At 46.7% G+C, this 14,458-nt stretch overlaps 1 protein-coding gene across 3 annotated transcripts in view; it reads right to left on the reverse strand.

The window, feature by feature from the left end:
• The window catches only part of Bap60 (Brahma-associated protein 60), a 215,740-nt gene that overhangs the window by 199,348 nt on the left and 1,934 nt on the right, over window positions 1-14,458 (reverse strand). For all 3 annotated transcript variants that reach the window (XM_037429363.2, XM_037429362.2, XM_037429364.2), the window contains exon 2: window positions 2,561-2,640. In XM_037429363.2, coding sequence (XP_037285260.1) covers window positions 2,561-2,639 — 79 coding nt within the window. In that variant the 5' untranslated portion in view covers window position 2,640. The remainder of the gene's footprint in view (window positions 1-2,560; window positions 2,641-14,458) is intronic.

Raw genomic sequence — 14,458 nt, forward strand, 5'->3', positions numbered from 1 at the left:
TCTTTACTTTTGTACAAAATTAATGACACTGTATTAAGTACAACTAATCAATATAAATACCTGGGGTTAATTATATCTGAGGACCTTAGATGAATTAATCACATGAATGGCACAACAGCGATCGCGCTCCAACGACTTTTTCATCCGAGGCCGCCTTTGGTTAGCCCCTACAGATACAGCACTGCTAGTTTACAACGCATTTATCAGACTGATACTTGAGTATGCAAGCGTTGTATGGTTTCCTTTTTCTAAACAAGACATCCCTAAACTTGAAGGAGTACAAATAAAGGCAATCAAGTTTATTTTTAAGAAATACTGGCCTCATGATTCCCCTAATGTGTTGATAGATCTCCTTCAGTGCCGAGCAAAAATACCTAGATATAAATTCATGTACTTATCCATAATAAAGTGAATATTGATGTCACTCACCTCATAACAAGTTTACAGACATGACCAACCAAACATAACCATACTCAGATGCTCATAGAATACACCTTTCATACAGACTACTTCAAGAATTATTTTTCCCATTGGCCATAAGACAATGGAATAAACTTCCCTTAGACCTCATAAAAAGCACATCACTAACACACTTTTTAAATGCACTTGAATTTTGCTAGACAGTTGTTTTCTTGTTATGTTTTGTTTTCCTTTATTTGTGTTGTTTGCCATGTGAGACTATGTCTGTCTGCATTCTTCTTCGTCTATACTACTGCCGAAGTCCCACACTATGCACTTGATGCCTCACATCACACCACAGCTCCATTTTATAAAATTCTTACACCATGGTCTCACAAGTTTTTCTTTTGTTCCCCCCCTTTTTTCCCCCCCACAATGACTTATTAAGAGCCTGTCTTCTCCTTATTCACATGCTACAATTACTCTTTTTTTGCGCTTTTTTAAAATTACTTATTGTTGTTATTGTATCACAACTTGTCAAGTTTCTATTGAAGTACTGTATATGCCCTTCTGCTATAATCCCTCTGGGATTGGCAGTATTTAGAAATAAATAAATAATTGTTGGGGTTTACTGTCCCAAAACCTCCATATGATTATGAGAGACGCCATAGTGGCGGGTTCCAGACATTTCGGCCACCTGTGGTTCTTTTACGTGCACGTTATTTTAAGCGCACGGGCCTCAAGCACTTTCGCCTCCACTGAAAATGCAGCGGCGGTGGCCGGAATTCGACCCTGCGACCTGTGAGTCGGCAGCTGAGTGCTTTAGCCACTAGCCCAACGTAACAGGCCAATTCACAAGAAAATCTATGGTTTTATTTTGACTTTGCTGAAGGATATGATGCAATAAATACAATCAAAGTGGCTTATGAGCATGAAAAAACATTAATGCACAAGAAAACGTGAAATGCAACTCGCTTTTTATGAGTTAGCAGCTGATAATTCACCGCTGATGTTCTTTTCCGTGCGTTCACAGTCTTCTACATTCAGCGAAAAATCCTTGTCGTAAAGAGGTTTTTTTTTTTTCAGCATCACTGCTGAAAGCAACCTTATAAATTCGCTCCGCCAAACGACTTGACAACACCAACAGCCCGTCCCCACATTTATCTGGGTGCGGAGAACATTTTGCCATCCCATCAACAAGCAAATCACTTGCAGTGTGCTGACATCTATCAACAAACATACAAAAACAAGCAGCATAGCGCTGGTCAACTTGAGCACATCGCAAGCCCGTGTGACTTTCCATGTGTAATGTTGTGGGATTCATGTTCTATAAAAGCACTGACAAATGCAATATACATGTAAAAGAAGGCTAGTTTCGACTAAATAGTCCAGACGATAACGTTTAACTAACCTACGTGTCTACAAGAAACCCCGCGAAGCTGGTATGTGTACTCTGCGGGCTATCATTGAAAGCGCAAGTTATTTTCATGAAAAAAGAACTTGATGCGTGATGAGAACGAATGCGATTGATCGTTTCATGGAAGGTTCACTTATGCAAGAAAAGTGGAAAGTGGTAGTGCTCATTTTTTGCTAATGCGTTAGCACTGGAGCAAGCACCGCTGAACAAGAAAGCGTCTGCGTATTGACCATCCTTGAGAGGATGCTCCCGAATTTCGCGTGGCGACGCAACAGTGTATGGGCATTGCAAATACTTTCTTTAGAATTATTTTCTGTTACTTCTCATCAATGAAGGTAGTGTATTTAGCCGTGCTCATTCAACTGGCTCTGGTTCACAAGATATGAAAGCATGGGTGAAAAATTGATTCGCAACATTTCCGCCGTTTATTAGAATAATAAGCCAGTGCTGCAAATCCCATGCGCATATGCTTGAATATGGGTATTTTGACAGAGCTAGAAAGTGTGCATGTTTCCTCAATGGGGTCAAGGGGCAGTCTTTCTCCGCTGGTGAACCTTCCGTGTTGCCTTTCTTCACATAATGAGTGGCCACCTTCAACAAAGCTTGTTTGAAAAAATACCCGAATTCTTCAAAGCCAGAGGTTTAGATCTGCAGCAGCCATAAGCGCAAGGACAAAACAGAAGAATGAATGCCGACAATGAAGTGTGAAACTCGATTGTCTTAAAATGAGCAGCAAAAGCTCACCTGGGGGCCCTGAGGTGGCTGGCATTGGCATGGCAGGAGGGGGAGTAGCCACATGCGCTGGATAACCACTACGGTTCATCCTGCAGGAGGAGAAAGAACAGTGAATTGTCGTACACTCTCACATTCTACTTGACCATGAGAAGAAGCTGGCACTCTTTTGCAGCTTTACATGCAACATGTCAAGAAAAAGTGTAACCAGATTGTTGTTATCTGTTACTTCATTTCACAGTGAAACCTATAGGTTCTTTATCAGTTTTCGATTCAAAGGAAATGTTGGCAATCCAGAAAATAAGGCTACCAGAGCCTTAACAGTGTCAATCTTAGACAAGGATGACAAAGGATCAAGGAAGCACCATGTGTAATAGAGGCGACAAAAACAGAGATTAAATAACTGGAGGGCCTGCATTTCAACAGAAGGATCCATTTTTGTCAAAGGTGCCATGTCATGCTTAGTTATGCAGGGGTTGATTGTTGACACCGCTGAATGAAGAGAGAAAAGAAAAAGAAAAGTATCTTGCATCAGCTTGTGGTGACCTTACCTACAATATTACCTACAATATTGCACAGACAAGCAGAACACAAACCTCTGGCACGTAATGGCTTACTTATAAAACGTTGGCATGATCAAGACAACGCAGCTAAACCTGCAGTGTTCTTTCAGGTAAACATAAGCAAGAGCAATTGCTCAAACAGGTTTTTACATTTCTTACATAAAAATTCCATGCAGCATATAAACGTTTACAAAATGAGTTAAATATTGCTTTTACTGCAAGAGCAAAAGAAAAAAAAAAGAAAGTTGAACGTGATTGACCTAGGACTTTAGCGATTCCTTTGGCTCTGAACTCGTGCACTGCGGCACTGGCACTTTCCCCTTCTCCTACAAGTGCAGTGGAAACATGTGGTATAGGGTAGTTGCTGTGAGCCGTAACAAGTTGATGGGCTATGAAATAGTAACACGGCAAAAACAGCGAAATTATCCTCACTGTGATATCTGGCAACATCGAGAAAAAGGGCCTCTAGTTTGTGCTGATCTTTTTTTTTTAAATATAGCCTCGTCTCTCACGGCTCTTGAACCCTTATTGAGCCTTGGGTGGATGTTTCACGGGAAGGTGTCAACCATGAGTCCCTACAGTGATTGTTATGTGTGTGAGAGGTGCGCTCTCTGGTATGGAATCGCACAGATCATGTTGCATTTTAAGCAAATGTTTTTTTTTTTCAAAAATAAATCAGTTGTTAAATTACACTAGTCTTCGTCCCCATTTGTATCGCACAAAGTACTTCCATGAATTCTTTCCAACTAGGCCAGCTAGCAGCTTTGCTTCATGATGCAAATTTTGATTTACTGAGAAAAGTGAACTTTTGTCGCCTGTCCATGTCTAGGCTGAATACCCGCTTTGATCTCTGGCTTTGTTGATGAAAGTCTCGTATTTGGGCCGCTAGGTGAGCTTCTATTAGCTTGTTGACAGTGTTGTGAAGTCCTATCTCCAGCAGCTTCTCGATGCTGGTAGACTGCAGAAGGCCAAGCACACGCCTGAGGCCTGTTTTGATCAGGGAATTGAGTTCTGCCTAAGTCATAACATGACTTAGAAAGAATGTCTGGTAAGCTCTGATCAGACTGTCCTCTTTGACTTGAAATGCCGGCTAAAGGTCAAAGTACACTACTGGCCTGCCCAGTGGGCTTGTTGAGGATCTTGGAGTTACAGCCTCTGCCATCAATGAGGAGAGCCCCTCCTTGGTATAGACTATCCATTTCTAGCTCAAATTTCTATCGCCAGAGTTTCCATAGGAGTAAGATTTCCAGCCCTTTGTCTAGAGTGTAGGTATAGCAGTAGCTCTGGTTTACCACAAGTGAGCGAGTTCAAGGCTCGTGTTTGAAAGAAAGTCTTCCGTAGCCTCCAACACGCTTTGTAGGGAGTGTTTGAGCACAACTAGCGAGCCGCCCAGTGGCCAGATCATCATGTTGTTCCCATAAATGGCGTGACCCACATTTGGGGTGGCAGCGAGGCAACTGGAGAGCTTGTGCATAGGGATATTCAATAAAAGTGGGGAGAGCACAGAAGTCTACCAGGTGCTGCAAATGCCTATAGTCGGGTATAACTTAAGAAGGCAGAAGAGGCCCCGCCCAGATGACCGAAGCGCAGCAGCCAATTTGCTTCGCGACTAAAGAAATAGTCCCGTTTAAAAAATTGTGACTGCTTCCAAAATGCGTATTTGTAGGTACAAATAAAATTTGTGTATTGTGAGGAGTGCTTTGGTAAAACTGTAATGATGGAAATGCTACAGCATGTGCCGGAACGCGAGAGAAAAATAACTCCATGCCTTCTACAACGCTGTGCATCGTCTGCTACAGAGCAAGATCGACGGCATCGGCTATAATTGTAAAGCAGTCGCTGGTTTCATAGCATAAGATTTTGTATGCACTTTTTGTGTGTTTGCACAAGCTTTCTTTCTTTTTGTGTTAGGCTTTTTTTTTTTTTCAGTTGCGAACCTGTAATTTTGTGAGCTCGCGCATGTTGACGCACGGCATTTCATGCCAGAGTTATTCAATTATACGAGTTGCAAAACCGCATTACCAAATCTGGACATGCTGTTCACCCAATTTTTCGGGAGTTAGCTGACCTTCATGCCACCTAGGAGTGACAACACAAACCACAAATAATGCGTTTAATAGTGGGCGTGCAGATCAACAGGTGGCGCGACAATCTGCTCACTCCACACAAGGGGGCCAATGAAGTGTTTGGTTTCGATACATGGAGCCTATGGAAAGCTTTGCAACTCATATGATTGAATAACTATGTTCTGTGCAAGTTCACTTAGGCGCAAATAAGACACCATGAAACAAACATGTACGATGTTTGTTTGCATCGATATGTCGCCGCAGAATCCCGTTTCCAGACGAAGCGCAGCACAGCATCACCGATGTTCGCTGCAATCTCTCTTTGTCGGCTCATGGCTCAGAACAAACACACGCGGCACAAATTGTGTATCGTAAGCTCACAATAATATTTCGGCCATGACAGACCACCACACATAATTCGAATTCACTCTGACGAAGGGAGACGCACACAGCTAATGGTACTCGGCCCAGTTCGAAGCGAAGGCGGCCATGTTAGGCATGTTCTACGTCGGCTGGGTCCGCGGCTAGAGTGTAGTTCGGCGCATGATGTCACCTGAAGTGCACGTATGTTGGTTACCTTGGTGCATACGCCTGTCTGTTTCTGTACACGTCTCATCCTATTGCTGCCAGCCGAGCTGGGCCAAGTAAAACACCAATGTCCTTGCTAAGAAGAGCGAATTTCACTCAGAGTACACAGTTATGTTGACATAGAATGATGAGACTGTTTGAGCTTCATGGTTTGTGCTTGGCCACTATGTTTTAGAGAATGCATGCTTGACATTAATTATAATTGCCATGGTTTTACTTGCCAAAACTGTGATTATGTAGTACCTCCCAGAGTTCATTAACAACCAGCTAAATCTAAGTACCTTTAACATCAAATACACATGTGCTACTTTGCAAGGGCAGATTGAATACAGCCTTGTGCTATGTTTTCAATACATTCCGTAGGGGGGGGGGGGGGCGTTACCGTTCAGGAGGGCTTGTCCAAACTTGACTTTGTAATGCCAGCATGAACCTACACTTGATGAAACACTGTTTGCACATCAGGGTACTGAATTTTGTTGTCCTCAGGAGCTTCCCAAGTGAAAAAAAGCATCAAACGATGTTTTTTTACTACCTAGACCAAAAAGTTATTTCCGAGCAACCTGTCAAACTTGGCCGAAAAAATAGTACTGGGAACAGATGCCATGCCTGAACCAGTGTACGTATTGGATCACACAATAGAAACCCTTCCCTCCGTCACCTGTCAGAGAAAAGCAGAGGAATTAGCAAAGAATGGCACGAGCTCATGCACTGAAGGTTATTATTGATGCCTTGGACAAAACCTGTCGATACCTTAGAGACTGACATTACAAGCACCTGAGCACATTGCGTCATTTACCAAAGGTGCCACTCTACTCAAAACATTTGAAGGCTCAAGTGGGAAAGGAAACTGTAATGTGGAGTACAGTCGTGAGGGCCGTGGTTGCCATAATTGTTGCTGGTGTCAAACACTTGCCCCAAATGTGGCGTACTGCTACAAAAACAGCAGGCAAATACTTTATCTGGAGAACAGTTGCGGCTTTAAGTAATGCACTCTGCAAGACTCTAAATAGTATTTATTTCTTTTGGCAGTTGGGCTCAATATTTTGCAGACAAACACTGTATCTGTGACTCACTGACGGGAAATGTTCACTTGTTTGGCAGCCTGAACATTGCCCTTCTTTTGTTCAAGCGTGTTGAAACCATGGTCAGGGACCAGCAAGCCCGAACACTGCTCCAGAAACACAGACTGAATGTTCGTGCTGTCGCCAAACAAGGCAATCTGAGGCTTTGTACGGTTACCCCACAGAGTAGAATCATAGCTGACAAAGAAAACTCACATCAAGTGTCTGGCCCCTGTGACGGCACTACCGTCGAACATTCCTGTAACTGGTAGTCAAACAAATACATTTTAAGGTAAACATATGGTGAAAATTGTACGAATTAAACAAACAGCGCAGTTTTGGTTAGTGCAAAGCCCGTCACCCTTGCACAGTTTGCTGCGCAACTAGGAGCAACTAACGCGGGCAAAATGACGTTTGCGCTAAATGTGAGGTGTGCTTGCGCATTGAACACTCAGGGAAAGAGCTACAAATTTCTCTCCGCTAGTCGGACGCATCATTGAATCGCCATGACGTTCTTTGCTGGCTCACTGGCCTGAAGAACAGTGAAAACGTGAGCAGACACAACAGCTCTGCACTTTGCAAGGAAAGACTTCAGTTTTACCGATTTCCGTAGCTATCACGAAGCAGAACAGCGAGAATGCTGGATACGAGCTGTTGTGAATGTGTTGGGCAAGTGAAATACTCCCATTCTCCACAGCCAGTTGCATGAGAAAGCGTGATAATGTAGGTCTCCTATTACTGTTTTGAGTAGCCTTGATGGAGAACTGTGATAACTTTGATTATGAAGCTCAACAGAGCCTGACTGCAGTGCGCGCCTTGCAACAGTCGAATGCTAACGCGTGTGATAAACTTCGCATACACCGCGACTGCCCATAATCTGAGGTAGTTGCCACCACCTTGGCCACCACACAGCATCACGCAGGTAAGCTTTCAAGGTTCTAAGTTCCAGCTTCAACTAGCAAATGCGAACATGTATATTATACAAGTGAATCATATAATGTTGGTTGTGACCACAATCAGGCTTTTTCTGCTGTAGCTCTCCATGATTGCCAGAGCTATTTTGGGTCTTGCCTTTGGTTCTAAACCAAGAGAGTGGAAACACGTGTATTCCCATTTGCCACACATACAAATGCAAGACAACTGTCAACAGAACATTCTAGGATGCATAATAAGACAGTTCACCACACAGAAAGCGAGAGATGGATTGTCCCGACAGAGTGTCCTACCGCCGGATTCGATCTCGGCCGTCACACTCACAAATGCCAACGTTTGCAAAGAAAGTCTGTCCAACCAGATCAAAGACTTCATCAGGGAGGAAGTCGCCCGACAGCTCTCCCTGCTGCCGCATAGCGACGCGCCCACCGCAAGCCTGCCTACGACACTGCAGCAGGCCATACGCACGGAAATTTGTGATGTCCTCCCTACAGTGCAGGCCCCTTACCCGTGCACTTCAGTAGCGCCTAATCTCTCAGCTGTCGGCTACGCACCACCTGCACCACCTTCACCTCTCAGCTACGCAGCTGTGGTCGCGCGGCCCCCACCGCATCCAGTCGCCTTATCAGCTCCACCTCCTCCGGCCTCGCCTCCAGTTTACAGGCCCTCACCTCGCTTTTTCCATCGATCTAATGAGTGGCGCACTCAAGACAATCGTCCTATCTGCTTCGCCTGTGGCATCGCTGGCCACATTGCACGCTTCTGCCGCCGTCGCCCCACACCTGCAAACGCATACTTCGGAACTCCTACCTACGCGCCGCAGCAGGCCACCGCATCTGCATATGAACAGAGGCACTCAGACTCGGATCGCCGCCCATCGACTGCTCGTTTCCCATCCCCTCGTCGCCGGTCGCCATCGCCTATGCGTCGTCGACCACCTCCTGAGGAGGGAAACTAATCAGTGCAGTTCCGGAGGCAAGAACTGCAACTTGTGCGCAATTCCCAAGGCCTCCGTTTTCGCCGAAAAATGTTGTTGATGTCGATGTTGAGGGAGTCGCCACATTAGCGTTAATTGATACCGGGGCCGCCGTTTCTGTGATGGACGTCAAATTTTGTCGGAAACTGAAGAAAGTGACCACATCTCTCTGTGGCATGGTGCTGTCCACGGCTAGCGCGCAACGCATTCATCCCTCGGCTCTGTGTACGGCGCGCGTCGTCATCCAAGATGTTTTGTACGTCGTACAGTTTTTTGTTCTGCCATCTTGCTCTCATGACCTTATCCTCGGTTGGGATTTCTTATCAGGTCATGAAGCTATCATCGATTGTTCCCGTGCCGAAGTGTCCCTTGTGCCAACATATGAATTTCCACCACCCGACCGGTCTCCTCGGCTCTGCAAACTCATCGCTGACGACGACATCACCTTGCCCCCGGAAGCTTCGGTCCCTGTAAGCCTTTCATGTGTGGTGCAACCTGACGCCACGGTGGTGTTTACGCCATCTCCTGTTTTTACTGAACGCAAGGGCATTGTTCTCCCATTTGCCGTTCTTACAATTGCATCTGGTTTAACCGTAATGCTGGTTACCAACCACTGCAACTACCCCATCAGCTTACTTCGTGGTGAAACGTTGGGATATGTGCAACCTGTCGACGTTATCGATGATATTATTCTTCCCGACGAAACGCCATGTCACATTGCCGCAATAACTCATGCGTCTGAGCCATCAAGTTTGTCAGCCTTCGACAATGCTATTGACGCAGACCTTCCCCTCTCGCATCGCCGCCAACTTGTTGCTCTCCTTAACAAGTTTCGCTCTTCTTTCGACTTTCAAGAACCTGCTTTGGGCCGCACCACGACTATCACTCATACTATTGACACCGGCTCACATTTGCCTCTGCGACAGCGTCCTTACCGCGTTTCCGCCGAAGAGCGCCGCGTCATTACGGAGCAAGTAGACGACATGCTTAAACGTGGAGTGATACAGCCTTCTCAAAGCGCTTGGTCATCACCTGTCGTTCTGGTCAAGAAAAAAGATGGCACTGTTCGATTTTGCGTGGACTATCGCCGCTTAAACAAGATTACGAAGAAAGATGTCTACCCGCTACCACGAATAGACGATGCTCTTGACTGTTTACAAGGCGCCGAGTACTTTACATCCTTGGATCTGCGTTCTGGGTATTGGCAGGTGCCAATGGCTGAATGTGATCGCCCTAAAACAGCCTTTGTAACGCCAGATGGTCTATATGAGTTCAAAGTGATGCCATTTGGACTCTGCAACGCACCTGCCACATTTGAGCGCATGATCGATACCATCTTGCGTGCCCATAAGTGGAAAACTTGCTTGTGTTACCTGGACGACATCGTAGTGTTTTCGTCTGATTTCCCGACACATCTTGTTCGCCTCCACGAGATTCTGACGTGTCTAACTTCTGCGGGCCTACAACTTAACTCCAAAAAGTGCCACTTCGCAGCACGAAAACTAACCATCTTGGGACATGTCATCACAAGAGACGGTGTTCTTCCGGATCCCGATAAGCTTCGGGCTGTCGCTGACTTCCCGTTGCCCACATCACTGAAAGCTCTAAGAAGTTTCGTCGGTCTCTGCTCGTACTTTCGTCGCTTTGTGCCCAACTTCGCGTCCATCATCGCACCTCTAACAAGTCTGCTCTCCAACAGCAAAGGTATATCTGCATGGTCACCTGCATGTGACGACGCATTTCGCCAGCTGCGCCGCCTGCTGACCTCACCACCCATTCTTCGTCACTACGACCCCGCTGCTGCCACAGAAATTCACACCGATGCAAGTGGCATCGGTCTTGGTGCAGTTTTGGCACAACGGAAAGGCACCCAAGCCGAATACGTAGTCGCCTATGCAAGTCGCGCTCTCAAGAAGGCTGAATTGAATTACTCCGTGACAGAGAAGGAGTGTTTGGCCATAATCTGGGCCTTGACGAAGTTTCGCCCGTACCTTTACGGCCGCCCTTTCGACGTGGTCACAGACCACCACGCTCTATGTTGGCTGTCCACATTGAAAGACCCGTCCGGACGCCTGGGACGTTGGGCACTTCGATTGCAAGAATACGACATCCGTGTAGTATATCGTTCCGGTCGCAAGCATGCAGATGCCGATGCACTTTCTCGATCGCCTTTGACCCCAGATGTGGCTTCTCTGTCACCACTTTTTACCACCTTGTCACCAATAGACACCACTGACATGCTTTCGGAGCAGCGTAAAGATCCATACCTTGCATTGTTACTCCACTACCTTACCGATCCGTCTGCTGTCCCTTCCACGAGAGCGCTACGCCGACAAGCAGCCCACTTTTCCGTGCGAGACAGCATTCTGTACCGCCGCAACTACATGCCTGGTGGTCGGAAGTGGCTCCTTGCTGTCCCAACTCATATGCGCTCTGACATCTGCATGAATTTCCATGCAGACCCTCAAAGTGCTCACGCAGGTGTCCTGAAAACCTACGAAAGGCTGCGCCAACGATATTACTGGCGAGGAATGTATCGCTTTGTGCAGAAATACGTTCAGTCTTGCACCACTTGCCAACAGAACAAGACACCTCCGCGGCACCTTACTGGCATGTTACAGCCGCTCCCATGCCCGGCTCGCCCATTCGACCGCGTGGGTATCGATCTCTATGGCCCCCTCCCATATAGTCGCTCTGGAAACCGGTGGATTATTGTCGGCGTCGATCATCTGACACGCTACGCTGAGACTGCAGCTCTACCAGCAGCGACCGCCCACGAAGTTGCACTCTTCATTCTCCGCAGCTTCATTCTCCGCCATGGGGCTCCGCGGGAATTACTCAGTGATAGGGGTCGAGTGTTCCTGTCGGAGGTCATCCAAGCTATTCTCGCTGAATGCAACATCATCCACCGGAAATCTACCGCATACCATCCACAGACGAATGGTCTCACTGAACGGTTCAACACTTGGCGACATGCTGAGGATGTACACCTCCTCCGACCACACTAACTGGGACGCTGTCTTGCCTTTTGTTACCTTCGCTTACAACACCGCGACGCAAGCGACTACCGGTTTTTCCCCGTTCTTTCTGTTGTACGGCCGCGAACCATCCCACCCACTCGACACCATACTCCCGTACCGCCCTGATGTATCGGAGTGCTCCCCGCTTTCGGAAGTCACCAGATACGCTGAAGACTGCCGTCAGTTGGCTCGGTCTATGACAAGTGAGGCTCAAGGTCTACAAAAAACCCGGCATGATGACGCTCATCACATAGCGCCTACGTTTCGTACTGGCTCCCTCGTGTGGCTTTGGGTGCCCCCGCACGTTCCTGGCCTGTCTTCTAAACTTCTGGCCCGGTACCATGGTCCATACCATGTCATTGACGCAACCTCACCAGTGAATTACATCGTCGAGCCCCTAACACAATCGCCAGATTTGCGCCGTCGAGGACGCGAGACCGTACACGTCGACCGTCTCAAGCCCTACTACGACCCCCTCATTGTGCCTACTCCCTGAGTCGCCAGGATGGCTACTCTTCAACCCGGGGGGTATTGTAGTGGAGCATACGCACTAACGTGTATGCGCCTTCCAAAGAGAAGGAAAAACCCCGTGCTCTGATTGCACGAGAACTTGGGCCGCCTTTTGCCAGACTTGTCGTACGGCCATTTTTCGTTGCGACTTCTCCGGTTCAATAAACGTCATCACACTGGCTCTATGTTTTGGGACCCATTCGAAACCTTCCTCAGGATCCGTCCGAAGCAAGTGACTTTTCTTTAGTGGTGCCTCGCTCTCTACTGTCCTTAAAACATTGGATGAACTCAAAAATGAAAAATACGTCAGTCATGGCAACAGTGGTGTGCACATGACAGTTGGTGCATTCCCGATCTGCATGCGCCACCGGGCTAGTGGTGGCTCCCATCTATCGATTTTGCATGAGTCTGCCAATATAACAGAACGTAAGAGGTGAGCACTGACGTAACCGGAATTGAGTTTTTTCACATACTGACTCTGGAAATCAGGGGCATAGGCTGAAATTTTTTTTATGAAAGGGGGGGGGGGGGGGGTCAATAAATTTTTTGTATGTGCGTGTGTGGATTTATGCACATGCGAACCTGAAAACTGTGGAGGAAATGTTTGCTGACCTCCCCATCCACTGAAAATGCTGAAAACGAAAAAGTGGATGAATTTCTTGCTGAGTGGAAAGTGGTAGCGTTACTGGGCCACGTTTGCAACGTTTTTCTCATTCGCTTTCCCCAATTCTTCTCTCGGTGGACAGCTCAGCCACACCATGAGGGAAAGAACACGCCATTGTAAACTCTTTTAGGTCACCTATTGCAAGTTACCCACGAATTAATTCACACAACTACACACAATTTGTTGACTTGGCTGGGGGTGAGAAGCAATTTGCCATGTGTGGGCAGATTTGAACAACACACTGGATACGCGATTCACAGGTGCGTTGCCCAGAGCACTTTTATACATTTCTTCACCAAAATATTACAATATCAGTTAATGAGACCCCTCGCCCAACTTGACGCGTCAATAGCGCCCTTTCGAGCCGAAACCGAAAGTGGTTATATTCACGATGATCGGCAAAGCTGCTGTAATTAGTAGGCCAACTGTCGTGCACATAACCACATCCAATATCAGCTTACTCCCAAGTTTTTCCAAATTAGTTATAAGCACTGGCATGGAATCGCATCCATCGACGCTCCTCGCAGGTAACGATGCCGACACCACCTTTACAGCAGCCATCGCGACAAAATGCGGTGCCACTAAAAAAAATTAACTGATTGAATTCCAGCACCTGCTATATTTCCATGCATTAGCTTTTTAAGGAATCTTTTTTCTTTGTTCTTGCGTTATCCGGTGCGAAGTATCTGGCATGTAACAGTCACCTTTGATTATATTGGAGCCGGATTTTTCCATCACGATTGGCGTCATTAGGCATGGCGCGCTCCCTTGGGAGCAATGTGATCATCGGGCTCAATCGTGATTACCACACAACTCGATGATGCACTACCAACGCGTGGCATCGACAGATGATCAAGTGTAGCCAGACTGCAGTGCACGTTTAGAGGTCGTTAGTCGTTACGTCCAACGCTGACACCAAGGCAGATCCAATGTCATCTTCATCATCAGCCTGACTACGCCCACTGCTGGGCATAAACCTCTTCCACTGTCCGGTAATCACCCCAGTCTTGTGCTTTCTGTTGTTACGTTATATGTGCAAACTTTTTAATCTCATCAACCCACCTAACTTTCTGCCTCCCCTTAGTGCATTTGCCTTCCCTGGAAATCCAGTCGCTTACCCTTAATCTCCAGCTGTTTTCCTGCCAACGTGCCTGGCCCATGTCCATTTCTTCTTCTTGATTTCAACTATAATATCCTTAACCCCGGTTTGTTGCCTGACCTACTCTGCCCTCTTGTCTCTTAAGGTTACGCTTATCATTTTCAATTTTATCACTCGCTGCATCGTACTCAATTTAAGCTGAACCCTCTTCGTAAGCCTCCAGGTTTCTGCTCCGTAGGTAAGTACTGGCAAGATGCAGCTGTTATATACCTTCCCCTTGAGGGTTGGAGGCAGATTACCATTCATAATTTTAGAATGCTTGCAGGATGTGATCCACCCCATCTTTATTCTTCTAGTTATTTCACTCTCATGGTTCAGCTCCACGGTTACTAACTGTCGTAAGAAGACATATTTCTTCACCACTTCCAGC

The sequence above is a fragment of the Rhipicephalus microplus genome, chromosome 1 (assembly GCF_043290135.1).
Source record: "Rhipicephalus microplus isolate Deutch F79 chromosome 1, USDA_Rmic, whole genome shotgun sequence".
In the NCBI taxonomy this organism is placed as follows: domain Eukaryota; kingdom Metazoa; phylum Arthropoda; class Arachnida; order Ixodida; family Ixodidae; genus Rhipicephalus; species Rhipicephalus microplus.